The sequence below is a fragment of the Crocodylus siamensis genome, chromosome 1 (assembly GCF_052110815.1).
Source record: "Crocodylus siamensis isolate JL-2025a chromosome 1, ASM5211081v1, whole genome shotgun sequence".
Taxonomy (NCBI): Eukaryota; Metazoa; Chordata; order Crocodylia; family Crocodylidae; genus Crocodylus; species Crocodylus siamensis.
In genome coordinates this window covers 208,876,321-208,903,146 of record NC_143395.1, presented here as the reverse complement: position 1 = coordinate 208,903,146, position 26,826 = coordinate 208,876,321, and the positions used below count along the sequence as shown (strand labels likewise).

At 50.7% G+C, this 26,826-nt stretch overlaps 1 protein-coding gene across 1 annotated transcript in view; it reads left to right on the top strand.

Annotated features, from left to right (window-relative positions):
* The window catches only part of PTK7 (protein tyrosine kinase 7 (inactive)), a 201,312-nt gene extending 175,127 nt beyond the window's left edge, over positions 1 to 26,185 (top strand). The window contains exons 9-20 of the mRNA XM_090053969.1: positions 4,870 to 5,005; positions 5,269 to 5,388; positions 5,643 to 5,792; positions 6,402 to 6,552; positions 7,241 to 7,368; positions 8,072 to 8,275; positions 9,735 to 9,890; positions 20,260 to 20,492; positions 23,517 to 23,597; positions 23,960 to 24,111; positions 24,214 to 24,392; positions 24,896 to 26,185. Coding sequence (XP_089910095.1) covers positions 4,870 to 5,005; positions 5,269 to 5,388; positions 5,643 to 5,792; positions 6,402 to 6,552; positions 7,241 to 7,368; positions 8,072 to 8,275; positions 9,735 to 9,890; positions 20,260 to 20,492; positions 23,517 to 23,597; positions 23,960 to 24,111; positions 24,214 to 24,392; positions 24,896 to 25,056 — 1,851 coding nt within the window. The 3' untranslated portion in view covers positions 25,057 to 26,185. The remainder of the gene's footprint in view (positions 1 to 4,869; positions 5,006 to 5,268; positions 5,389 to 5,642; positions 5,793 to 6,401; positions 6,553 to 7,240; positions 7,369 to 8,071; positions 8,276 to 9,734; positions 9,891 to 20,259; positions 20,493 to 23,516; positions 23,598 to 23,959; positions 24,112 to 24,213; positions 24,393 to 24,895) is intronic.
* The last annotated feature ends 641 nt before the right edge of the window (positions 26,186 to 26,826 follow it).

Below are 26,826 nucleotides of genomic sequence, written 5' to 3'. Positions count from 1 at the left end.
CCTCTGGAGGCAGGCAGTTCCTTCATCATGAGTGTCAAGAGAGACAGCAAGTTTCAGATGGTCCAGCTTCTCTCTGTGAGTTTTCATCATGACTACTGCACCTCCTCCTGGGCAGTCCTTAACTTGTATAGATCTTATGACCTCATTTACCTGGTCCAATGGAGACCAGCACCTGTTGGCTGCCAGCCAACCAATTTGAAAGGCATCACTGGTTGCCAGGTAGACTGGCAGGGTCTCTATCCCACTCCTAGTCAGGTTGGCATTGCTTAGAACAATAGGGAGCATAAGCCCCTCACCCAGGTATGTGATGCCAGTCACGTAAGGAGAGGGAGCAGGTTCCCCCCCTCCCTCAGGAATGCATCCAGCTCTGGTTACAACTCAGTGTCACCTGACAGGGATGTCTGCCCTCTGCAGGGACCATATTAACCAAATTGTGACAGAGCAGAGTTTTGGAGAGAGACAGGGATAGTATTCTGCCATAGGTAGGGCTGTAGTGGTTTTGTAGCCATGGTGGCTCAGGGAATATGTGAAAAGTAAGGTTTATTTGGCAGTATCTTTTATTCAGCCAACAGTATATTTGGAGAGGTGCTAGCCAAACTTTCAGGCATAAAGTGTCCTTCCTCAAATCTGGGGAAGAAACAGGCTAAATGCCAAATAAAACAATGCAAGAGGTAAGGATTTCTGTGGGTGATACCTTTTATTGGACAAACTTCATGGTTAGGATAAAGTTAAACAAGTTTTCAATTGCAAAACAATTTTTCATGTCCCTTGCTTTCAAAAGCTTTATGTCAACCGTGCAGTTGGTCTGATAAAAGGTGTCACCCACAGAAGTCCTTGCCTCTTGCATAATTTCTGGACTGTTACAACTACATCACTCCAACAGTAGGTAAAACAGTGACTTTTGTTTCACTCTGTGACTATTCTCAGTGGCACTTGAAGATGAGCAAGCAGACAGTCCACTGATGCAGTGAAGAAATTATCAGAAGTAACTACAGAACAAGTAAAAAGCAGCTAAAATGGATACACCCAATTATGTAAAAGGATAAGACCATTCAAAAGAGTAGGGGGTAAAAAATACATACGAGAGACAAGGATTTTTGTGGGTGATCAGAAGTAACTGACTGAAGTTATTACCCGTGAAAATCCTTGCCTTACTGCAGCACTACCAAAATCCATCATCACTCCAGCACTACCAAAAAATAAATAGTTTTTCATCCGGTGCCATGTTGGATATAGAACAGAGGTGTACAAAATATGTCCCGTGGGCTGGATCTGGCCTCCAAGCTAATTGGATATGTTCATCCACATATCTCAGAGAAAGCGCAGGTTTGATGGTGCAGTTTTTCAAAAGTGCTTCATCAAAGGTGGACTCCTAAAGAGTCTGGCATATGGGAGTGGGGAGCATTTTTATGTACCCACAGCTGTGTTCATGGCTTGGAGAGAGCATTGTTTTTTTAAACTTGTGGATGAAGATTAAATGGATGAGTTGTACGATCTGTTTCATAGCTTTATAGTTGGTAGGGTCAGAAAGGACCTGAGCAGAACATCAAGTCCAAATCCCTGCCTTGGCAGGAAAAAGTACTGGGGTCAAACGACCCCAGCAAGGTGTTCGTCTAGCCGTGTCTTAAAGACCCTCAGGGTAGGAGTCAGCACCACTTTGCTTGTAAGTTGGTTCCAGATCCTAGCCGCCCGGACCATGAAGTAGCGCCTCCTGATGTCTAGTCTGAAACTACTCTCTGCCAGCTTGTGACCATTATTTTTAGTCACTCCTAGTAGTGCTTGGGGGAACAGGGACTCTGCCAATGCCTGCTGGTCCCCCCTGACTAGTTTGTAAACGGCCACTAGATCCCCCCTCAGCCTTCTCTTGTGGCTGAACAGGTACAGGTCCTGTAGCCTCTCCTCATAGGGCCTGCCCTGTTGTCCCCTGATCATGTGAGTGGCCCTCCTCTGGACCCTCTCCATGTTGTCCACATCCCTCTTGAAGTGCGGCGCCCAGAACTGGATGCAGTACTCCAGCTGCGGCCTAACCAGTGTCGCATGAGGGGGAGGATCACCTCTTTGGACCTGCTTGAGATGCATCTGTGGATGCATGACAAGGTGCGGTTGGCCTTCCTGACTGCATCCCCACACTGCCGGCCCATATTCATCTTTGCATCAATAATGACTCCAAGATCCTTTTCTGCCTCTGCACTGACAAGAAGGAAGTTCCCCAACCTGTAGGTATGGTGCTGGTTCTTCCTCCCCAGGTGCATCACCTTGCACTTGTTGGTGTTGAATCCCATCCTGTTCTCATCTGCCCACCCCTGTAACCTGTCTAGGTCCAATTGCAGCCTATTCCTTCCTTCTAGCGTGCCCACATCCCCCCACATCTTAGTGTCATCAGCAAATTTGAACAGGGTGCTTTTTACCCCCTTGTCCAAGTTACTGATGAAGACGTTGAACAGTGCGGGCCTGAGGACCAAGCCCTGGGGGACCCCACTGCCCACATCCCTCCAGGTCGACAGTGACCTGTCCACCACCACCCTCCTGGTGCAGCCCTCCAGCCAGTTAGCGACCCCTTTGACTGCATAGGTGTCGACACCACAGTCCCCCAGTTTTTTAATGAGAATGAGGTGAGAGACAGTGTCAAAGGCCTTCCTAAAATCCAGAAAGACTACATCTACTGCTACCCCTGCATCTAAGGATTTGGTGACCTGGTCATAAAAGGCCACCAGGTTGGTCTGACAGGATCTGCCTCTGATGAACCCATGTTGGTTGCCTCTAAGCATAATCTCCCCTGCTGGCCCCTCGTGGACATGCGCTAGGATATTTCTCTCAAAAAGCTTACCCAGGATTGAGGTAAGACTAACTGGCCTATAGTTTCCTGGTTCCTCCTTCCTTCCTTCTTTGAAGCTGGGAACCACACTGGCCCTTTTCCAGTCCTCTGGCACCACACCAGAGCATTAGAGGTCTCGCAAAGCCATGACAGGGGTCCCGCAATGATCTCAGCTAATTCCCTCAGCACTCGGGGGTGGAGATCGTCTGGACCAGCTGATTTAAATACATCCAGTCCCTCCAGAAGTTCCCTGACTAGATCCTCACTGACACTTGGCCTAGGTGCGCCTCCCCTGGGGCCTGAGAGGGGTGTGATGGGGGGGCTGATCCGGTCCCTGCTCAGGAAAATGGAGGCAAAGAAGTTGTTAAACATGTTGGCTTTGTCATCTGGTGTGACGACCAGATTTCCTAGCGTGTCCTGCAGGGGCCCCACGATACCCGGTGCCTTCTTTTTTCCCCCTATGTATTTGAAAAAGGGCTTCTTGTTGTCCTTGATCTGGGTAGCTAGTCCCAGTTCCACCTCCGCCTTGGTCTTCCTGACTGCCCCCCTGCATCCCCGAGCAACCTGCTGCTCCTGGCTCTGGGGCATTGGCACGAGCCCCAGGCTCCTACCCGCTTGCTTGCCACCACTTCCCCCCAGTCTCCTGCCGCTGCCCTTCTCCTGCCGCTTCCCTATCTTCCCACCTGCTGCCATCACTTCCCCATGCAAGCTGATCCGGCACCATGCAGTTCCCGGCTGCATGACCGGATCCACAAAACGCAGCAGGCGCTAGCCCAGCTCAGCAAGCACTGCACGGAGCCAGCCAAGAATCACCAGGGGCCGGGGCAGGTTGGCTCCTGCTGCATCCTGCAGTCTGGCAATGCAGCCAGGAGCCATGTGGTGCTGGAACGGCCAGTGGGAGATGGGAAGAAGCAGCAGTGGTGTGTGGGAAAGCAGGGAAATGGCAGTGGCAGTGGCAGCAGGCTGAGAAGACAAGTGGCAGCGAGCAGGCAGGCCAGTGCCCCAGGGCCAGCAGAGACCCACGGCAGGGCAACAGGAACCTGGGGCCCAGGCTGGCAGGGGCTCTATGGAGCCGGGCTGGTTTGCACCGTCACGGAAAGTGGGGAGCCGGCCTAGTTCCATAGAGCCCCTGCCAGCCTGGGCTCCATGCTCCTGCCACCCTGCCTTGGGCCCCCACTGGCCCTGGGGCACTGGCACAGGCCCCATGCTCCCGCCTAGCTGTTGCTGCACTCCTGCTCACTCACCACCACTTGCCCCCCACACCTGCTGCCACTGCAATCGCCATTTCCATGCATTCCTGCCCACCACCAACACTTCTCCTTACCCTGCACCTGCCCTTCGGCCGCTCCTGTGCACCACATGGTTCCTGGTTGTATCACCAGACTGCAGGACTCAGCAGGAGCTGACCTGGCCTGGCCCTAAGGATGGGGGTGATCCCTGGCGGTCCTTCCTCCCCATCATGTTTTTAGCTGAGATGCACCCTCAGTTGGAAGGAGGTGGGGAACAGCCCCAGGATCACCAGGCCAGAAGCCTGTGCTAGGCAGAGGCTTCCGGTTGGGGGCAGGAGGTGGGTGGGGTGGGGCCAGGTGGTCCTTGCTGCTACTGTGTCCTGCCACCCCTAGGTCCTACCTCTGGCTCTTCCTGGGTCCTGCTGCCACTGGTGCTTGTCATCTTTGACAGGCAGCCAGGGTCAGATAATTAATTTTCTAAATTTTTAGGGGCCGTGTGGGTCAGATAGAATGGCCTGGAAGGCTGGGTGCGGCTTGCGGGCTGTATTTTGTCCGCCTCTGCACTAGAGTCAGGGCACTATGGGCCAGTAATGACCTGGCTTCCTGGGCACTTCCAGGCTCCAAATGAAGCAGTTTTAATTAAAGGTCAGGCCACAGACCTTTATGTGGGAACACAGTCCCATCCCCAGAACAGGGGCCAAGGCCCAGAAGGATGACATTCTACTGGAATAGTGTCTGTGGCACTGGGCAGGATGGGTTTCCATGGAGAGGGGAAATTTGGGAGAGGTGCAGGACTTAACATTGCTGCTGTTTTTTTCCTGGCAGGATTCCCGCTTTGATATCTCTGACAATGGGACGCTGCGCATCAACAACGTGGAGGTGTATGATGGGACTGTGTTCAAGTGTGTGAGCAGCACTCCAGCGGGGAGCATTGAGGGATCTGCCCGGGTGCACGTGCTGGGTATGCTGGGTGGATGTGTTCTGCTAGTAGGTTCACAACCTTTGGGGTGAACCCTCTTCATTAGTCAGGCAGTGTTGCCCCAGCTGGGCCAGGAGACCAGGAGTCCTCCTGTTCCCAAGGTACATTCTGTATCTCTCTTCCCTTAGAGCTCCTTACTTCCCAACTGCCTAATAGGACTTTTGGTGTGGGCTCTTGAACTCTGTGTGTTTGTTCAGCAACATGCTAGGGGCCCTGACTCTAGCATCTATTTATATTTATTTCAGAAAAGTTGAAGTTCACTCCTCCCCCTCAGCCCCTGCAGTGTATGGAGTTTGACAAGGAGGTCACTGTCACCTGCTTAGCCACTGGCCGAGTAAAGCCCTCCATCCAGTGGTTTAAGTCAGGTAAGTAAGGAACTTGGATACTAAGGATCATCCTGGCCCAGTGCATTTGGCTTTGGGAGGGGGTAGGCTGTATAGCTAGCATACCCCTTGGGCCATATGTATCCTGTTTTGTGAGCCTCATTGAGAAGGGGAGCTGAAACACCTCCATGCCTGAGGAAAAATCCACTACCCATACTGTGGAAATGAAACTAATGGCCCCAGAGCCTCCTGTCTGGGTCTGTGTGACTGCAGAGTAACTACTCTCCCACCTCCAGATGGAAGCAACCTTCCTACTCACGTCAGCCACAATGGTGGGACCCTGCACTTTCACAAGGTGCGCAGGAGTGATGCTGGCAACTACACGTGCATAGCCTCTAACGGCCCCCAAGGTGAAATCCGGGCCATGGTGCAGCTCACGGTGGCAGGTAAGTGCCCCTTCCTCAGTCCCCTCATGTATTTTTATTATCACCTGTGCCATTGTCCTGCATTGAGGAGAATTTTAGGGGGCTGACCAGGTGGCAACATCAATTAGAAATCCCTGTTGATGAACAGGATTTCCAGCATCCATGTATGTTGGAGTCTACCAGTGGTGAACTCAGCCTATCTGCAGGCACCTCCACACTGCATCAGAACTTGAGACATCCAGAAACCGAGAGCTCCTTAGGCAGTCCCCTTTCACACTAGTGGTTCAGCTGGGCCTGCTTGAAACTAAAGGTGCTTGTTTCAGTGCATGGCATGGCATGGCTTTGACATGGGGAATTATTTCTTGTTCTCCATGGTGTCTATGAGCAGTAAGCTGTCTGGACACCAAGTGATCCTGCCACTTTTGTTCTGAGGCTTAGGCTCCCTTGGCTCCAGCAGAAGCATTCCTTTAAGCACTGCAAAACAGTATACCCTGAGCACCTCCTGCTAGGCCTGTGTCACACACAAGAGGGTCCCTGCTCAGAGGGCCTCCACAGGTCTGGCATGTTGGCCAGGTGCATTGGCATAGTGCATGCACTGACACTGAGCAGCTGAAACCTCTTTGTGTTTAGTTTATATTACCTTTAAACTGGAGCCAGAGCCTACAACAGTGTATCAGGGGCACACGGCCGTGTTCCAGTGCCAGGCAGAGGGTGACCCAGTGCCACATATCCAATGGAAGGGGAAGGACAAGATTCTAGATCCCAGCAAGCTCTCACCCAGGTAAGAAGCCTTCTCTCCTGCTTTGTATTCACAGGCTTTGTGAGGATTGCTTCCTCTGTATTTATCTACACAACATTAGTGGGCTCTTGCAGGCTGGGGTCTACATGGGCCATCTTGATGCTTAGCATCGCCAGTCATAAGCATTCAGAACCTTTGGGTTAGGACTGTCCTGTAAATTACTAGTTTTGACTTGATTTGCCTGAGGTTTTGCTTGCCTTTTGGGATTGTCCCATTGGGGTCTCCACAGCTGGAGGGACTGGCATCTCATTCTTAGCTGGTCGTAGTGCTTCAAGAAATTGAGGAAAAAGCATGAATGTGGTAAGATTCTGGATAAAATCACAGGAATTAGATTTGCTGGGTTCAAGCCACTGAGTCTAAACAGTCAGCCTTCTCAGCATCACTGTCCTTTTTGCACTGTGTATAGCTCTCTTGAAGGCCATCACTCTTGGCACTGTATGGATTCATGGGAAAGAAGTTAACATGATCACACCCTTGGCAGGCAACATCTAGTGTTAAAATTCAATGTAATTTCTTCTAAATGAGCCCTAGCAGACACACAGAGAGGGGCAAATGATCTGGGAATCTGTACCCTGTGGTCTGAAGCTTGCAGTCTGGTTGTTTAAGCATGAAACTCCAAGGCCTGGCTTTGCCCTCCTTTGTTTAAAGACAGGTTCTTTGTCCTTTGTAGGATCCAAATCATGCCCAATGGCTCTTTGGTGATATATGATGTCACCACCAAGGACTCAGGAAGATACACTTGCATTGCAGGCAACAGCTGCAATATCAAACACCATGAAGCCTTCCTGTATGTTGTAGGTAAGAGAGCATTTACCTCCCAAAGGACAATCTGTCACTCAGAGGCAAAGCAGAGCATCTCACATTCCAGTGGGGCTGGGAGCTCAATGGAAGTCCACGTGGCAGAACAAAGGACAGCTGGATCTAGCAGGCAGGCATATCCAAGCCAGAGGCAAGCAGACAGCCTCCTCCACACAGGCAACATTGTGGGTCTCCTTTTCCTTAGCTCCTTTCATACTATGCCAGCAGGGTCACCATCCTTGCCCACAGCAGTAGTGAAAGCTTCCAGAGGCAGGACATATCCAGCCAGGCAGTGGAGTGAATTGCTGGAAGACCTGCACTGGGGGTGGTAACCATTGGAAATCAGGGGCCCCATTTTGCAGATCACTTGAGAGATGAAGCCTCCAGCAGCATAGCACACCCAAGCAGCAGGTGGAAAAGTTGGGTTCAGAACTGATGCATGTCAGCAACTTGTTTGATTTATGTGGGCAAACCCAGCATGGCTCAGCTTAGGTTAAAATCTGATGTGATCAGTCTGGGGTGTTGTGGCTACACACATTTGAAGCTGTAACCCTCCCCTTACTGGGAGCTTCTCCTGTGTTAAATCATTACCTGTGTACAGTCAGCCCCAAGCAGGCACTCCTGTGCATGTCCTGCTCCCAGGCCATGTGCTAAACAGAGCTGTGTACAATCATCTTACCCTGTGACTCTTTCTAATCTGCAGACAAACCAGCTACAGAAGGGAATGAAAATCTCAGCAGCCACACACCCTACAAGATGATCCAGACCATTGGACTGTCGGTTGGGGCTGCTGTTGCTTATATAATCATCGTTCTGGGTCTCATGTTCTACTGCAAGAAACGAAGGAAGGCAAAAAGGCTGAAGAAGCACCCAGAGGGCGAGGAGCCAGAGATGGAGTGTCTGAATGGTGGGACCTGGGCCTTAAGTGTCCTAGTTAGGGAGCTATCTTGGCCAGTTTGGGCCTCCTGATACAGCGTCCCAGCCATATCTGTTGCTTAGTAGTTACCAGCCTTTGCTAGCCATTAGCAACAATAATGAGCGAGCAGTGTGCTGTGGGCAGTGTCATATTTTGCTCCTGAACTACAGCAGCAGTGGCTTCAATTTTAACCTTTTATTTTCCTGTGGCCATAAACAAAATCAGAAAGTCTTATGAATAACAAGTGGTCTCTGAGTCTCAGCTGGGGTCTATTGCCTGGTGCATTCATGTCAGGAGCTGGACAGGTTGTCCTATTACAGTGACTGGGTTTTGAGGCCAGGCTGTACATGTTTCTTGGCAGTAGGCACTGCTGTAGTAAGCACATATCTCAGCAGAGGCTTCTGCATATACTCACAGCTGAGGCTTGTGTAAGAGTCTGTACTCTCAGCTGAGGCTTGGGTAAGCAGTAAACCATGAGATCTCCCTAGGAGTGGTTGTGCAGGGGAGGAAGCAGGGTCTTCCCTGGTTTCATTAGGTTTCACATACTATAACTTCCAGTAGTGTTCAAGCAAAGCCTCCTTGTGGCACAAGGAAAAACTGGCCATTCCTCCAGGCACAGACAGACAAGCATGTAAAGACCTGTTTTAGCATCACTGCTTCAGGCCCAGGCTGACCCTGCTGCACTTGCAGGGTAGGGGGCAGAGGAGCCAAGGGGCTCAGCCAGCGCTATAGACTGTAATGACCACAAAGTGAGGCTGAAATGCTGAGCCACCAATGGGTGGCTGCGCCAGTTGCAGGAGGCCACTGAATTCCATTTGCATGCAAGGAGCCTTGTGTGTGAATGCAGCACCCTCAGGTGAACACAGTGAGGTGCAGGTCATCCTTACTGCTTTCTCCTATAACTGATTTCTGTGAAAACTAAGCTATCTGCCAAACTTCCCTCGTCCACCTCTGTGTGTGTCTAAGTGCTGGGCTCCTTCAGGAAGAATGCTGAAAACCGCCGGGTTGTAGATCAGTTGGATCAGCCATGGCTGAACTCTGGCACTAATTCCTTCTCTGAGGCTTTTCTGGTAAAAGATGGGTAGCACAGGGAGCAAGCTATTAAAGGCCTTCCAAGGTGAAAGAAGCCATTAACATTTCTGGGTATGCAGCCAGTCCTGCGTCTTTTGGGATGAGTTGATTGCATAGAGGCAAGTTGGAGTACACTTACCTGTTAGCTGGGGTGTTTCTTCCCAAACTCAGTGTCAGAGGTCAAGCTGTACCATGCCTTGTTATCACAGGGTTTGTTAACTCTCATGCTGTTAAAGTCTTGCTTGGATTTTGGTTCTCCCTTCCCCTCAGGTGGCTATGGGAGAGCCATGGGGAATGCTCAGGTGAAGGAGAAAGGCAGAGGAAATGGGTTCCTTAGCCAGTGGCAACGGGAAGTGATTCTGCCTGTTTTTCCTTGCAGGTGGCACTTTGATGCAAAACGGGCAAACTGCAGCTGAGATCCAGGAAGAAGTGGCATTGACCAATCTGGGCAGTGGTGCCACAGCTAGCAAGAGACACAGTGCCACAGATAAGATGCACTTCCCACGCTCCAACCTGCAGACAATCACTATGCTGGGTACGTTGGGAGCAGTTTTGGTTGCCCTTGTGCCAGTGTCCTTTGCTTTGTTTCTGCTTTGTATTGTCACTGATCAGTAGGGATCCAGATTTTCCATTTCCCAATGAAAAACAGAGTAAACTGTGAATTTCCCCCATTACTAGAGTCAGACATGGATTTCTCCTTTTAGCAGAGAAACCCATGGATTTTGTAGTTTTACAGGGAGCTTCCTCCAGGCTGGCACAGTTCCAGCCTGCAGGGGGCTGGGAGGGATCAGGAGGAGGGCAGTTAGATAGGGGGTGCCATGTGCATGCACGTGGCCCCAGGTAGCCTGGACAGCAGCTCTCGCAGGTGAGTGTGGGGAGTAGAGGGAGGGGGTGGGGATTGAGGCCCCCATAGGGAGGGAGTTGGGCAGGGCTGTGGGTGGGGCTGAGGCTGCTGCCCTGCTGGGCAGTGTGTGGGACTTAGGGCCCGGGGCCTCAGTATGCAGCTTCAGAGCCCCTGCAGGGAGCAGGATGAGGCTGCAGTTGGCTTGTTTGGGGGCTGGAGTGGGGCCGGCTCCCTGTCACAGCGTGCATTCCTGGGGGGGCAGTGGGGACCCATGCCCCGTAGATCTGTGCGCAGGACAGGGGTGGGGTGGGTGGCCGCTGTGGGCTTGTGCTGCCCTCCTCTGGGGCCTCTGCAGTGCACCGTGTGCAACCCGGCACACCGGGGCCATGCAGGAAACCTGCATGCCTCTGCGAGCTCTGCGCTGCCCTGGCAACACTTCTCCTGCATGCACAGGCAGTGGTGTAGGGTTGTGCCCCTCACTGCCACCCCTGTTTGTAGGGGAGGTGTCACTATGGCAGTGCAGAGCTTGCAGAGGCAAGCAGCTTTCCTGCACTGCCCCATTGTGCCCCAGCCCGCAGCAGGCAGGCAGCAGGGGGGAAGCTGGCTCTGTGCTCCTTCTTTTGCAACAGCTGCTGCCTTCTGTTGGGGGCAAGGGGCTGTGAACCTGGGTCCCTGACCCCATAGCCCTGGCAGCTGGAGGCCCCTTCTGGCAGGCCGGGGGGGTGGGGAGGGACAGGGGCTGTGGGTGAGGGGCAAGGGGCACCAGCAGGGCTGGGAGGGGCAGTGGAGGGGGAATGAGGGGCACCAGAAAGGCTGGAGGGCCATTGTGGGAGAGTGAGGGTCACCATTAGGGCTGTGGGGGCTATGGGGTGAGTGAGGGGCACCAGTAGGGCTGTGGGAGCTGTGGGAGGGAGTGAGGGGCACCAGCAGGGCCAGGGGAGTCTGTGGGGGCCTTTAATTTTAATTACAGATTTGGGGGGGTTATCAGAATTTGCAGGTTTTTTATTAGAGAATTTGCGATTTTTCATCAGGGAAAACCAGGATCCCTACTAATCAGTCTGGTCCAGACCTACAGTTAGGAGATTTTATACCCCAGGATGGACCATCACTTTCAACAAAAGGACAGATATCTAAAGCTTATTTTGTATCCCAGCTGTGAACGAAGTTATGGGCACAGAAGCGCTAGGGGTCAGCTTGTCTGTCTGTAGTATAGCACTACCTAGGCAGGAAATGAGCCGTCCCTAGGATCACAGTTCTGATCAGTCACCCCCTCTTGGATACTTACTAGCTTGCTCCATTGGGTCCACGAGTGGGCTACAGCTGTACTTTTTCCATTGGCCTCTATGCACACTTTCTGAACCCTTTTACACCTTCCTGAAAATGGAGCTCCACAGCCTTTGTTGCCTTAGGCCCCTAGCACCAGTGGTGGATCCCCAGTAGCTTACTTCTAGGACTCCAGCTGGTCAGGAACACTAGAATATATAACTTTCCAGGACTGTGTGGACATCTGGATTTCTCTTCCTCCCTTTACCCACCACTTCCTTTGTGCTGGTGAAGCTTTTCACCCTATTTGAAATCCCATCTTTGTATTAGTACCCTTGTTCTGCTTGGGGCATTTCCATTCCTTGAGCTCCCTTCCCAAGAGGTAGGAATACCTGGTTCTCCCAGTTTCAGACACCTTCTTAGTGTGGCCAATTGTTGGCTCATTAAAGTTAAAGTGATGTACATTTGCTGGCAGTCTCATCAGTAAAGGTGGATATGTATTGACACAAAGCAGTGATTTCCAACCTTTTTAAGGAGGGGATCGCCTTTGGCATTTAAAAGCAACCCAATATCTACAGTGTTCTGCTCCCCCCACCCCAGCAGGTTAGTGTGTGGGAAGGGTAGGTGGAGGCGGGGCAGGTCGAGGCAGAGGGAGAAAAAATTATTTGGGTACACCTCCCCAGCAGGTAAATCCCACCCACCTGGGCCCCACTCAGCTTACTCCTGCTCCTGCCTCTGCAGCACTGTCCCTCACCATGGAGGCCTCAATTTAACCTCCTCTCCTTCCCTCTCCCATGGACTGACCTGCTGGGCTGGGACACATGCATGCATGCATGTGGGCACTCAGTCCCCTACCCCAGCTTTGGAACGATTCCAGGAGGCTCCGAGATCTACTAGTGGATCTAGAGCTGCTCATTGGTGACCACTGATATACAAGCATTTCATGGTGCTGCTGTTTTCATGGTCATGACCAGGGATCTTAGTTTTTTCTGATTTAAAAAAAATCCTCAGTTTTTAGTGGTGTTTCATTTCAGTCATGGAAAAATGTGGATTTTGGGTTCCTTTTTTTTTTTAACTGAAAATTGGGGATTTTTTAAAATCAGAGAAAACCAGGATCCCTGGTCATGTCTTTTCCTTCCAGTAGTTCTCCACACACAGAGTTACATGTGGGTGAGCTCAGCACCTGAGCCTTTTGGCTGGAGACTTTTTTTTTTACCTCAGTGGCATCTCTACTGGGTGCTTCAGCCCCTTTGCTTGCAGCAAGGATACACCTCTGCTCCTCAATTCCTTTCAATTGCCTGGATGAGTTGAAACAATTTTTGTGTTTGATAAATCCCTCAGATTCCTCTTGGATCCCAACATCATTGGCAACGCGTAGCGGGTGCACATGGGTGCACACGCACCCCCTGAACGTGGTGGTACACCCTTTGTGAAAAGGCACTGCTGACACTGTCAGTGGTACCCATGGGCAGTTGCCACTTACTACCCGCCCCTGCTACGCCAGTGACGGTGTCTGTGGATGGTCCGTAATTGCCGCTGGCCACCGCCACTGCTGCCGGCAGTTGGTACTCACCACCCTCCGCCACTGACAGCACTGCAGCTGCTTGTGGCAGCTCTCCACTTACTGCCGCCATGCTCCTGCCACCGACAGTGCTGCTGCCACCTGCTGGAACTTGCCATGCCCTCTCAGCTTCCAGGGGCACATGGCATTCATACTCAACATTGTATCGTCAGGTTTGCACTGCTCTCCCAGCATTGCTTCATCCTGGTGCTCTAGCATAATTCGACTGGCGCTACATCAGTCAGCACTTTTTTACTGCTTCAGCTCAGTGCTGAAGGGCTGCCCCAGAGTTGGGTCTAAAGGGAAGTGCTGCCCAGCCTCTCTGCTCGAGTGCTTTTTTGCCCCTCTGACACCACCTGTGCCAACTTGAAGATGCACAGTACCCCATTAGAAATGGTAGTACCAGTCCTGCAGGCTCGGTGACTTCCCAGTTGCCTAAGGATCTGGAGGAAGTGCATCTCACTTCAAATTAATACCTCTACATTACTTTCTGGCTTCAAGAAGATCAATCCTGAAAAGGTGTTCACAGGGCATGTCTACACATGCCCCTGAGCGCACATTTGGTACTGCGCAATTGTTTAGTACTTGCTTTAACATGGTGGTGCACAGTTATTTTTAGACTCTACATCACCATAGCTGGACCATACAGTGTCAGCATCGTGGTTTGTGCCCGCCGATGCTATGTTGCCATAGTGATGAGCTATGTCACTGCAATGTAGTGTCTCATGTAGACATGCCCACAGACTCTCATAAAGCAGAGCACTACGCCTTTGGTGCTGGCTGATTCAAGCTCTGTGACACCACCTGAGTTTGCCCATACCAAGAGGTGGAAGAGGTCTTCCTCCAAATTAGTGCCATATTTGTCTCTGCTTTGCTTTGGCAGTGTGGCATGGGGCTATCCCTTAACCTAGGCAGATCCCTGCAGAGATCAACACTCAGAGGGCTCTCTTCAGCCCTGTTGGTATCCAGCTGTTTGACATCAGACATCCAAATGCTAGTACTGTTTCCCTTGCCTTCTTTTACACTGCCTTCTGCCTCTCCTTTAAGACTATCAACACTGCTCTTTGATCCATCATCTTCTACCTCCTGTTTTGGCTCTGAGGGTAACCTTGATCTGGTCCTGCCCCTTCTGGTTCCCATCATCACAGTTATGGAAGCTGCTTTTCTGTGCACTGTGGTGCCACTATCCAGCTGATATATTCCAGAACTGTCCTTCATTTCCATCCTGGCACCTTCTAGCCTGGAGGCCTTATACCTGCAGAACTGACGCATCACCAAGCACTGTGCCTTCATCGGTCTCTGTGGCAGAGAAACCTGAAGGGTTCCTAGACATATTCAGGTATATAATAAGAGTCCTCAACCTGGAAGAAATTGTGGAGGCCCCTGTGAGTGAATTCATTGACAGACATCTTGTGCTGACCAGATACTTTGAAAATGGCATTACCAATCATTGAGGCCACTATACAGCCATCTTACAACACCTGTGAAATCCCCTCACACAGGTCCTGACAGAAAACACAGTTTTTCCAGAGGGCAGAGTTCCATACTTGCACCAAATCCTCTTGTTGCTCATGGTGGCAGCTGCCAACAAGAAGACAAGAATGTGCCAGGTTGTCACCAAGTGAAGATGAGCCCAGATACCTAGATTTGTGTGGCAAGAAGCTTTGCTTCTTGGTGAAGCTGAGTTTTATCAAGCCAAATTAGCAATATATGATTTCAAGTTTTGTGACTTCCTTTGCAGACAGCCTCCCTTCCAGGTCCAGAGTCTCCTTCCTCTTATCCATATCAGAAGAGAGACTTATGCCTAAGATTGCTTAACAAGCTACCCTGGCTGCATCACACTCCCTGGCCACTGCTATAGTCATGAGACTGGCATCATGGAGAATGGATTCTAGACTCCTGAAAGAGTTCAAACCTCGGTGCAAGACATCTCCGTTAAGGGTGCTCAGTTGTTTAGCACTGAAACTGAAACAGCCCTCTGTTTGCTGAAGGATTCAAAGGCTGTTCTGCATTCATTTGGAGTCCACCTGTCTTCCTCCTGGTCCAAGTCTGTCTTCCATCAGGTTTAGTCCCCCAGACTCCCTCTGTCTGTTCTTTCCTCCTGGCATCTTGGAACCACCACCAAGGAGGAATACTCTGCTCTGGTCCGGACCTGCAGAGAGCAAACCAGGAAAGCCAAGGCTGCGATGGAACTCCAGCTAGCTACAAATATCAAGGAATAAAAAGTCCTTTTTTAGATATGTGGGAAGCTGAAGGAAAAGCAAGGGCAACATTAGACCTCTGCTAAACCAAATGGGACAACTGACACCCAGGAAAAAGCAAACTTGCTAAATGGGTACTTCATGTCAGTTTTTCAGCAGTCCCATGGGACAGCCCTGCCCATTATGGGTCAAGGAGGCCCGGGTAGGGAGATTGTTTGCCCTCCATTGAAGCTAACCTCGTGAAGGAACACCTTGACAGGCTGGATACCTTCAAGTCAGCTGGCCCTGATGGGTTACGCCCAAGGATACTCAGGAAGCTGGTAAACATCATAGCTCAGCCCCTGGCACGGATCTTTGAGAACTCGTGGTGCTCTGGTGAAGTGCCCAATGATTGGAAGAGGGCCAATGTGGTGTCTATCTTCAAGAAAGGGAGGAAAGTAGATCCAGCTAACTACAGGCCCATCAGCCTGAATTCTATCCTGGGGAAGGTCTTGAAAAAGGTTATCAAAGAGGCCATCCTTAACAGGCTAGCTGACGGCAATGTCCTGAGGGATACCCAGCATGGGTTTGTTGCGGTTAGGTTTTGCCTGACCAATCTCATTTCCTTTTATGACCAGGTGACTTATCACTTGGACAAAGGGGAAGAGATCGACGTTGTATATCTTGACTTTAAAAAAGCCTTCTATCTGGTATCCCATGATCACCTCTTGGCGAAACTGGCTAACTGCGGCCTCGACCTCACCACGATCCGCTGGCTGGGGAATTGGCTCCATGGTAGGACCCGGAGGGTGGTAGTCAATGGGAGCCAATGGTCTTGGTGCTCTGTGTCCAGTGGGGTCCCTCAGGGCTGTGTCCTAGGGTCTATGCTATTTAACATCTTCATCAATAATGTGGACATTGGTGTCAGAAGCGGGCTGGCCAAGTTTGCCGACGACACCAAACTCTGGAGTAAAGCATCCATACCTGAGGACAGGAGGGTGATCCAGGCGGATCTTGACAGTCTCATGAAATGGGTGGACGAGAACTTGATGATGTTCAACACCAAAAAATGCAAAGTTCTCCACCTTGGGAGGAAAAACCTGCAGCATCCTTATAGGCTCAGCAGTGCTACGCTGGTTAACACTACAGATGAAAGGGACTTGTGGGTCATGATTGACCACAAGATGAACATGAGCCTTCAATGTGATGCTGCAGCTAGTAAAGTGAGCAAAACACTGGCTTGCATCCATAGATGCTTCTCAAGTAAATCCCAGGACATCATTTTCCCGTTGTACTTAGCCTTGGTGAGGCCGCAGCTGGAGTACTGCGTCCAGTTTTGGGCTCCACAATTCGAAAAGGATGTGGAGAAGCTTGAGAGAGTGCAGAGGAGAGCCACACGCATGATCAGAGGTCAGGAAAATGGATCTTATGATGAGAGGCTGAGCGCCATGGGGCTCTTCAGCCTAGAAAAGTGCAGGCTCAGGGGTGATTTGGTGGCCACCTATAAATTTATCGGGGTGCTCATCAGGATCTGGGGGAATGACAAGATCGAATGGTCACAAACTCAGCCGTGACTGATTCAGGCTGGACATAAGGAAGAACTTCTTCACTGTCTGAGCCCCCAAAGTTTGGAATAGACTGCCACTAGAGGCGGTTCAAGCACCCACTTTGAACGCCTTCAAGACACATTTGGATGCTTATCTTGCTGGGATCCTATGATCCCTGATGACTTCCTGCCTCTGGGGCAGGGGGCTGGACTTGATGATCCTCTGGGGTCCCTTCCAGCCCAAATGTCTATGAAATCTATGAAATCTTTCCCTCTTGCCCCTCCATAGCAATTTGAGATAGACATGCAGGCACCACCATCCAGGGCCCCCCTCTCATTGTGACCAGAAAGGAGGAGCTTTGATGGTGTGTCTGAGAAATGCTTCCCTAGATCCTACTTCCTTTCCTTGTTTGGCTTCCTTTTGGCCTGAACCAGTATTACCATAGACTGGTAAGTCACAGACAAGATGAAAAGCAGCTCCATCATCTTATTTGTCTCCTTTCCCTCTTCAAGTACACTTCCCATCCATTTTCAGGGAACATTCTCACAAGAGTGTTCTTCAGCAGGTGCTATCTCGTGTCTCTGGGAAGAGTGGAGCATTTACTCTGATTCCACAGCCTTACTTCATGATTCCAAAAAGAAAAAATGAGATTGATCATGAGCTTTTAAACCTGGACAGAAACATCTGCAAACTCAAGTTCAAAATGGTCATGCTAGCAGCCTTTATCCCCTCTCTGTGCTAGAGAGACTTGCTAACATTTCTTAACCTACAAGAATCCTCCTTTTATGTTGCCATCCAACCCTTCCACAGACAATATCTAATTTTTCTTAGCATGCATAACTGCTCACTATTTGAATCCTACCCTTTGACCTCTCTGTGGTCCTAAGAGTCTTCAGGAAAGTTTTCACAGTAATAGCAGCACATGTCAGAAACAGGTGATTGCTGCCTTCTCCTGTCTGAATGACTGGCTCATCAGGTGACCTACAGCAGAGTGTGTATCAGACAATCTTTTGACAACTGTAACAACCACTCTTGGTCAGTGGACTTCCACGTTTTAGATAAACAACCAGGGTCCTCTCATTGTAGCATGGGTACATTCACCATTGCTACAACCTTTCAGCATCTCACTTGCCTGGTCCCTATAGTGAGGCAGTGGACTGTCTGAACAGGGTCAGGTTGGTCCACCACAAGTAAGAGACTCATTCATCTTTTGATTGTTCCTAATCTGAGTTCTCTGATGATAAACCTCAGTTCAGTGGAGCAAAACACAGAGCATCAACTCTTCTGCTCCAAGATGTTACTCTAGGCCAGTGGTTCTCAACCTTTTTAGATTCAAGCCACCCCTAGTTAGAGTCAAGGTACTCTCAGAAATTGCCAGCTTTCACTCATTTTGACTGTGGGGAAAAATACCAGCATAGTTCTTCTGTGGCAAAGAACACAGAAAAACCACAACAGGTCAGACTGTTCTTGATGCTTTGGATTCCTATGTAAAAATCTCTGTCTTTATCTTGTGAATCACGTGTAGGTGTTTGGACACACAGTACTATATTGTGTGGCATCCTTAAAAGTTTCCAGGGTGTTGTGGCACCCCAGTGCCTCCAGAGTGTTGCGGCACCCCAGTTTAGAATCACTGCTCTAGGCTCTTTCCAAAGCATTTCACACACTGTGGTGAAAGGGTACCATGTCATCTAGACAGCACCAGCCTGGCCCAGGTGACTGGGGATTATGTCAGACAAGTCACTGAGATCTGACCCCTGATGGCAGATCTACCATACATGACCTGTTAGCTACATTGGGTGGATGGTTCTCTAAACTCGCCACAAATTTCTGCTCATGGTCATTTTCAAGTTCCATCTTGGCCAGAAAATTTATTTTCCATCTTTTTTTCTGAAGCTGCGTGCTTGCCCCACTGAAGCTGTCCTTCTCAGCCTCGGTTGTGTAAAAAAACCCTTCTGTCCTGCTGCTGACATGGGCGAACCCCTCAGGTCTCCACAGTTGTTCATGCCCATTATGGAGAGATCCAGGAAGTCATCTTTTTCCTCACAGAGGCTTTCCACTTAGATTCCAGTTGTGTTAGACTCTGCAAGGAGTTGGGCAAAGTGGCTTCTCCATCCATCATTTAGATGTATCCCACCAGGGCCTAGCCTTCCTCTCCTGCCTTATTCTGCAGGGTCTTTGTAATGGACATTTGCAGAGCAGAAATAGGGAGCTCAACCCACACCCTTGCGTACTATTCTATTTGTAGAGGCCTCTTGGAGTGACAGAGCATTTGACAAAGCTGTACACCAGTTGATTTTTGCCTGAGACACTCCAGTTCTTCCAAATGTATTGTCCACATGCATTCAAAGCCCACCATCTTTCCATTCTTCCTCTGAGCCTGTCTCTTTGCAACTCTGTGGTTGAGAGGGAATGGAAGAGCTGGCATGCACTCTCCATTGTTGATGCCTGTGTTATGGAGAAGGGGCCTGAAGGGAGGAATTGGGAGTACTTAGTATGGATGCTGCTGTGGCAAAAAAGGCCTCAAAGTCTAAGCTCACTCATGTGGGAAAATGTGAAAATGTTGTGTGTGGACAACATACCTTGAAGACCTTCAGTTACCCAGAACAAGTTCTTCAAGTCTGCTCTTCCTAGCAGTTGCAAAGAATATTGCCAGAACTACCAATAGACTGTCAAGACCGGGAATGTCTTATGGTGTAAATTTGGGGTCCAGGTTCAAAATTGCTTTGTTAGCTGATCAGTACCTCAGTAACTCACCTTGCTGTTTCCTAGGAGCCAGCAGAGATGACAGTGCTAGAGGTGAGAACTGATCTCATCTTTTTGCCCTGTGGTAAGGTGCATACCCTAAGTTCATATGCTCTGTGATGTAGCACTGACACCTGACACGTGCAAGAGTCACCTGATTATCCCTTCTCCTGAGGCTACTGTTGCAGGCTCTATGCACTCTAGTTCATGTATCCTCATGATCTAATCCCTGAGAACTAGACTAGAACAATGTGAAGGCCACATACCTAGGGTGCTTTAGCATTCTGGGTATTACAACAGCTCCCAGTTGGTTTAAGCCTTAAGATATAATCTGGTAAAGAGCCAGTCTTCCTACAGAGAGGAATGTGCAAGTAGGGGGCCCTCATGCAGAGTGGGGTGGTTCACCCCTTCTCCCTGGTTCACACACATTCTGTAGGCCACTAGAGGACTGTCTCATAGAGCAGTGGCAGGTGTGTTTTGGGCATAAAGACTAGATTGACTTCTTGTGGATAGGAACAGTTGTTCACATAGTGTATAGGGCTGCCTGTGCAAACATGCACAGCCCTGCCTTTATTCTCTTCTCAAGTTTTACTTCTTTTGAATGGGATTGAGGAATGATAGGCAGGAGTGCTTTGCCTCCCTGAGCACCTGTGCTTGGGGCTGCTGGGAGGGAGCAGGAGAGGAAAAATGGGCTGTGGAAAAATGGATATTTCTGCAGGTGGTCTTTAAGGATTTTTGCCCACTAAGGTGATGCTTTCTCCTTCTAGGGAGGGGTGAGTTTGGGGAAGTCTTCTTGGCCAAAGCAAAAGGCATTGAGGACAGCGAGAGTGAGATGCTTGTCCTGGTGAAGAGCCTGCAGACCAGAGACGAGCAACTGCAGCTGGACTTCAGGCGTGAGTCTGAGATGTTTGGCAAACTGCATCATGCCAATGTGGTGCGCCTGCTGGGTCTGTGTCGTGAGGTGGAGCCGCACTACATGATCCTGGAATATGTGGATCTGGTAAGGGACACTTGACTTCCAGCAGCTACTCCAAGGACCCAGAAAAAAAGTGGATCCATCTAACTGGGATAGAAACTGTGGGGCTGCTGCTGCTGGCAAATGAGCTAACCACTCTCCTGAGCCAGAGAGCAGCCCTCTTGGCCACAGGTGGAAGTTGCTCTTGGCATTACGTGGACCAGATGGATGCCAAATAGGGTTAATTAGGAGTCTAGAGAAAAACTTTGTCCTAGTTTTCTGTCCCCTTCTTGAGTCTGTAGGATCTTCTACCATTGAAGTCAGCAGTGTTTTTAGGCAGAGTGCCAAAAACACCTGCAACCTCAACTTGTAATATATTGGCATACCAGGGGCGGACAGTGGGGGAGCTGCAAGGGACCTGATCCTTTTTGTGGCAGTGCAGCCCTAGCCCCATTCCTGCCATCTACCCTAAGGTATGCATGCCAAGTAAAATTTCTTCACGTGCCACACTGCCATGCATGTCAGGGGTTGTCTACCCCTGCTCTACCACTTTTACCAGGGTAAAGTCCCAGGTAGTGGTCCTACCACACCATGGTAGTTTGGTGTGTGTGTTAAATTACCAGGGGTTTGCTCTGATAGACATTGATTATCTAGAACATGGGTGGCAGAATGGCAGATCTGTCTGGTGGCTGGACTCCATTTCCCAGCAGCCCCTGCCCATGTTGCTGCGGCCTGCTTCCATGGAGACCACAGCAGTGGTGTGGCTGTGACAGTGCAGGGCCAGGGTTTCCATGGAGACTAACCCCAGCAGCACTGGCAGGGCGCACAGCTGGGTGGGGAGTTGCTCCAGGGCTGGGGCTGGGATCTTGTGGCAGTGACAGCGTGGTCCAGAGCCAGGACAGAGCTACAATCCACTACCTGCACATGCCTGGCCAGAGTGTGATGGCAACAGATTGCAGTTCTGCCCCAACTCCAGACCAGTGTCACAGTCACAAGATCTTGGCCCTGAAGCAGCTCCCTGCCCAGCCATGCACCCTGCCAGCACTGCTGGGGCTGATCTCCTTGGAAACCCTGGCTCTGCACAATGACAGCCCCACCGCTGCTTGGGTCTCCATGGAAACTGGCTGCAGTGACATCGGCAGGGGCTGCTGGGAAATGGAGGCCACTGCGGACCTGATCCAGCCTGTGGGTCAGACTTTGCCCACCCCCTTCTAGAAGGAAGATTGGCAGAAGATGAATTTGTCTCTGTTCAGCATGTCCACAAGTCAAGGGGTGCAGGGATAGGGAGTGTGGGATGAAGAGAGAGCAGGGATTGGCCCTTTCCCACATCCCCCTGGTCCCTGCATCTCCTCTGACTAGGCCTAGTATCGCCAGAAGAGGTGCAGGAATCGGGGGGGGGGGAGGGGGAGGTGTTAAGGGCAGGATGCATAGGTATTGGGGCAGGTGAGGTAAGAGCAGGAGATGTAGAGATCAGGGGAGTGAGGGGCTGCTTAATGCTGCCCTAACATTTACTTATTCGAAGCTCTCCCCATATGTTGGTCAAGCCCTCAAACCCTCCCAGCCCAGGGGAGCAGCTTTGCTGGTGTTTCTTGCTTACTAAGGCTGATTTGGGAAACTGTGACCCTGGAAGTAAGGATCCCAGGTACTTCTTGGGAGTGTCTTGCCTGGGTTTGCTTTGAATTGCCTTGGGACAGCTCGGGTGGGTAAGAAGATCAGTAGTGGAAGAGGGCTGTGCCTTGTAGTGGGAACACTAGATAGTAATACTAGCCCTGAGGCCAAGAGGAGCCTCCCCATTCAGGGCCAGGTGCAGTGAACACAAGTTTCCACACAACCCCCACTCCTTGTGTGATAGCAGCACCAGCCATGGGAGTGGAGGGGTTCTATGGTGTCTGAAGGAAGCCAGTGATAGGCCCTTGCCACTCTTGTATCTTTCACTGATACGTTATCTGATCCCATCCCATCTCATCCCAGTCTCATAAAGAAATTAAGAGGCTGTGACTTAGATGTTTACATGGTCCGGTGGGTGGCAAATTGGCTTGGGGGTCACACCCAGAGAGTGGTAATAGATGGATCAGTATCGACCTGGAAGGATGTGTGTAGTGGGGTCCCGCAGGCCTCTGTCCTTGGACCTGTACTCTTCAATGTCTTCATCGATGACTTGGATGTGGGGGTGAAGTGTATTCTGTGCAAGTTTGCAGATGATACTAAATTGTGGAGTGAGGTGAACACTCTGTCCTGCAGGCAGAGCTGGACAGGTTGGAAAAGTGAGCAGTACAACGAGAACTAATGCAGTGCTGCGCCTAGGGTATAAAAATATCCAGCATACCTACTGGCTGGGAAGTGACCCTTGCAGCAAAACAGAAGTGGAAAGGGATCTTGGAGTCATAGTGGACTCCAAGATGAACATGAGTCATCAGCATGACGAAATCATCAGCAAAGCTAACTGCACTTTATCATGCATCAGCCAATGCAAGACAAATAGAACCAAGGAGGTGATACTTCCCCTCTATGTGGCATTGGTCAGACTGCAGTTGGAGTACTGCATCCAGTTTTGGGCACAATACTTTAAGAAGGATAACCTCGAGAGGGTCCAGAGAGCCACTCGTATGGTTAAGGGTTTACAGGCCATGCTGTATGAGGAGAGACTGAGGGACCTGGACCCCTTCAGCCTCTGTAAGAGAAGGCTGAGAGTTGACCTTGTGGCTGCCTACAAATTTATTAGGGGGGCGTAGCAAGGAATTGGAGATGCTCTGTTCACCAGGGTGCCTCTTGGGGTAACAAGGAATGATGACAAAGTGACAGAGAGCAGATTTAGGCTAGATATCAGGACAAAATTCTTCACGGTAAGGGTGGCCAAAATTTGGAATGGGCTTCCAAGGGAAGTGGTGTTCTCCCCTACCTTGGGGGTCTTTAATAGAAGGCTGGATAGGTATCTGGCTGGGTCATCTGACCCCAGCACTCTTTTCTGCCTAGGCCAGGGGGTTGGACTCGATCAGTTGAGGTCCCTTCCAACCCTAACATCTATGGATTTATGAAAGGTGGCTCTGGAATATAATTTTTCCCTGACAGGGGGACCTGAAGCAGTTCCTGAGAATCTCCAAGAGCAAGGATGAGACACTCAAGTCCCAGCCCCTCAGCACTAAACACAAGGTAAAGCAGCATCACTGGAGACTAGAAGGGACAGAATGAGTCAGCTTACATGACTGAGGGCTCCTTTTCAGCATAGGGTGGGGATAGGATAGAGTGAGTGTTTCTTTGGGTCATGGGTACCTGTCTGTCCTTTGCCAAGAAGATGAACCAGCTCAGGGAAGAGACAGGATGAAGACCCTTCCCTGCCCTGGAACCAGGGCCAGCCTGGTTCAAGAGTCTAGCTCAAAAGTGAAGTATGGGCTGGGCCAAGGCAGGGTTGGGCTATAGAGTTTGCCCCTCTGGATCCTGGTGCCAGGCCAGGCTAGGCCAGAGTAGGACATGACTTGGCTGTGTGATTGACATTGACATCTCTCTTGTGGCAGGTGTCCCTGTGTTCCCAGGTGGCCCTGGGGATGGAGCATCTCTCCAACAACAGGTTTGTGCACAAAGACCTGGCAGCTCGGAATTGCCTCATTAGTGCCCAGAGGCAGGTCAAGGTGTCAGCCCTGAGCCTCAGCAAAGATGTATACAACAGGTATGTTAGGCAGCTATGCCTTGGCTGCATTGGGCCTGGCCTCTCAAAAGCTGTGTGTGCCACCCACACAGGCCTGACTCTTCCATGCCTCTCCCTGTGCAGTGAGTACTATCATTTCCGCCAAGCCTGGGTCCCACTCCGCTGGATGCCCCCAGAAGCTGTTTTGGAGGATGAATTCTCAACCAAGTCTGATGTGTGGTCCTTTGGGGTCCTCCTGTGGGAGGTGTTCACACATGGGGAGCTGCCTTACTCCAAGCTGACTGATGATGAGGTGCTAGCAGGTACATGAGGCATTATGGCTCTTGCTCAGGGCTGCCCTGTGAAGTACAAGCTGTTAGCATGCAGCCTCCCCAGTTGGGGTCAGCGGGAAAGACACACTCCTTGCTCAGCCTGCACTGGTGAGGAAGAGGTGGCCAAAGTGCTGAGTTGTTCATGGGATGTCCCTTGGAACATCCTAGCCCATTTTTGTCTCTCCCACTGGAGAAGTTTACTGACCAGTGTTGGAGATGGGGCCCTGGGCTTGATGCACTCAGCCCTCATCCTGCCTGGCTATTCCTGGTTCTTGGTCATCTGATTTGACAAGTGTGTTGGAGGATGAATGGTCTTGCTTCACCTCACACATGGGTGGCCCTGGGAGACTCCTATGTGTAGGTGCAAAAAGTGTCTGCTGGGGGTGCTGTGCCATGGAGTCATACGATATCCCATTGCCACAGGAGTTGGAGGCAAGGATGGGAGGAGACATGTCTCTTGTCTCTCACATTCTGGGTTCTGCTTTCCTTTCCAGGTTTACAGTCTGGGAAGGTGAAGCTCCCACACCCTGAGGGCTGCCCTTCCAAGCTTTACAAGCTGATGCAGCGCTGCTGGGCCCCCAGCCCCAAGGACCGTCCATCCTTCAGCGAAATTGCCAACACGCTTGGGGACAGCCCATCCGACAGCAAAGCCTGAGCGAGGACCAGGCCCAGTGCTGGGGGGAGGGGGGAAATCAGGGCTACAGACTCCAGAAGCTGACTGGGAAGAGTTTGAGCCCAGAGGGACCATGGGTTACACTACTGGACACAGCGCTGCAGGGGCTTCTCCCTATGCCTCCTCCAGGTTCTACCTCGGATACCCGCAGGTCTAGCTCCAGCCAATCATTGTATTGTGAGCAGGGAATGCTGAGAGCAACTGGCTGGTTCCACAGCCAAATGGAAGGGGGAGGCCATGTCTCCTCTGTGCCTTGGAACATCTGGTATTTCCAGAGCCTTTCACAGAGCACAGCAAGCCTCTGCCAGGAGGGAGAGGCCCATTGGTAAGTCTGTGCTGCTGCACAGCTTGGGTGGGGGCTGAGCCATGCAGTGAGGCAAGGCAGTTGTGGGTCCCTTAGTATCTCTGAGCCCCCATATTGTACTAGCATGTCAGGAAATCCCTGCTCCCAGACTCAGCTGAGATCTGCTGTGTACAGCAACCATAGGACTCGAAGCACAAGCCAGTGTAGCCTAGTTCAAAACCTTGCCTATGTTGCTCGCTCACTGCTGCCCTGTACCCGCAGCATCTGCCGTCCTTTCTTCTTGGGCAGCCTCTTATGGAGACTGGCCAGGCACAATGCTGGGCTGTTGGTGCTGTCCAGAAGGGTAGTCTGGGTGGGTTTCCTCCATCATGTCCTTGCCCATTCCTTATCAAATGGGAGTGGGGAGTCTGTGATGGGTGGGAGCTCTCCCCTCCCTATTCTATGGAGCTTGCTAAGGAACCTGTATATTTATTAAGTGGTTCCATCCTCCCATCCCTTCTGTCTGTCCTAGGCACCCCAGCACCTTGCCATGCCCTGATGGAGCAAGGCCCAGCAGTGGGAACACTAAGTGCCTGGCATATGAAGGAGATTCTCACTAGCTTTCCTGACTATCCGATGCCTTTTCTGTATGATTCTTTGGGGTGGCAACCCCTCTATTCCCTTTGTAAAGTGCTGACCTCTCCCAGACGTAGTATTTCTATTATTGGAATGCCGCCTAGAGCCATTTAGTTTGTTTGCTTGAGTGGAGGGCACAACAGCCCAGAGTTTTTTCACATGCTGCTCTCAATAAAGAATCTCTTTTTGTAATGATTGGTCTTGGCTTCCTTCTCCCCTTCTGGTTTTGGGTGGCTACCACACAGGCTGCCAGTCAAACCAGCGCTCTGAATACATTGACCAGAACTCCAGGAGGAACAACCAGAGACATGTGCCATAGCCCAGCACCTTGTCAGGCTGGTGGGTGAGTCCAACACAACAAGAAGGGGTGCTTCTGTCAGGGTTCAGTTCTCTGTTGTTGTTTAAGGGAGTCCCACGTCCTTGGAAGTTCTCCATCTAAATCATTTGCTTCCTATGCTAAAAAGGAGTGCTAGAAAGACCAAGCTTGAGGCCTGTTTCCTGAGTAAGTCCATGGGGTTGGCCTCTGAATCGAGAACACAGAACTGAGCTGGGTGTAGAACCTCTGGGTTATCAGTTCCCTGTAAAGGCAACCATCTTTTCTGTACGTTAGAAGCCCTCTAGTGAGTACAGAATTGTCTCTTCTCAAGGAGACTGTCTTTACTGTCTCCTCATCAATCTTTCCACATCAGTCCTAAGTCAGTCCATACGTGCAGTGTTACTGTGCCGTAAGGCATCTTCACATGCATTACTGTGCAGTAACTAATTGGGTGTAAATATACCTGCATGATGCAAGTATCAAAGTTATGCTCAAGTTGGCGTAAGTCACCATATGT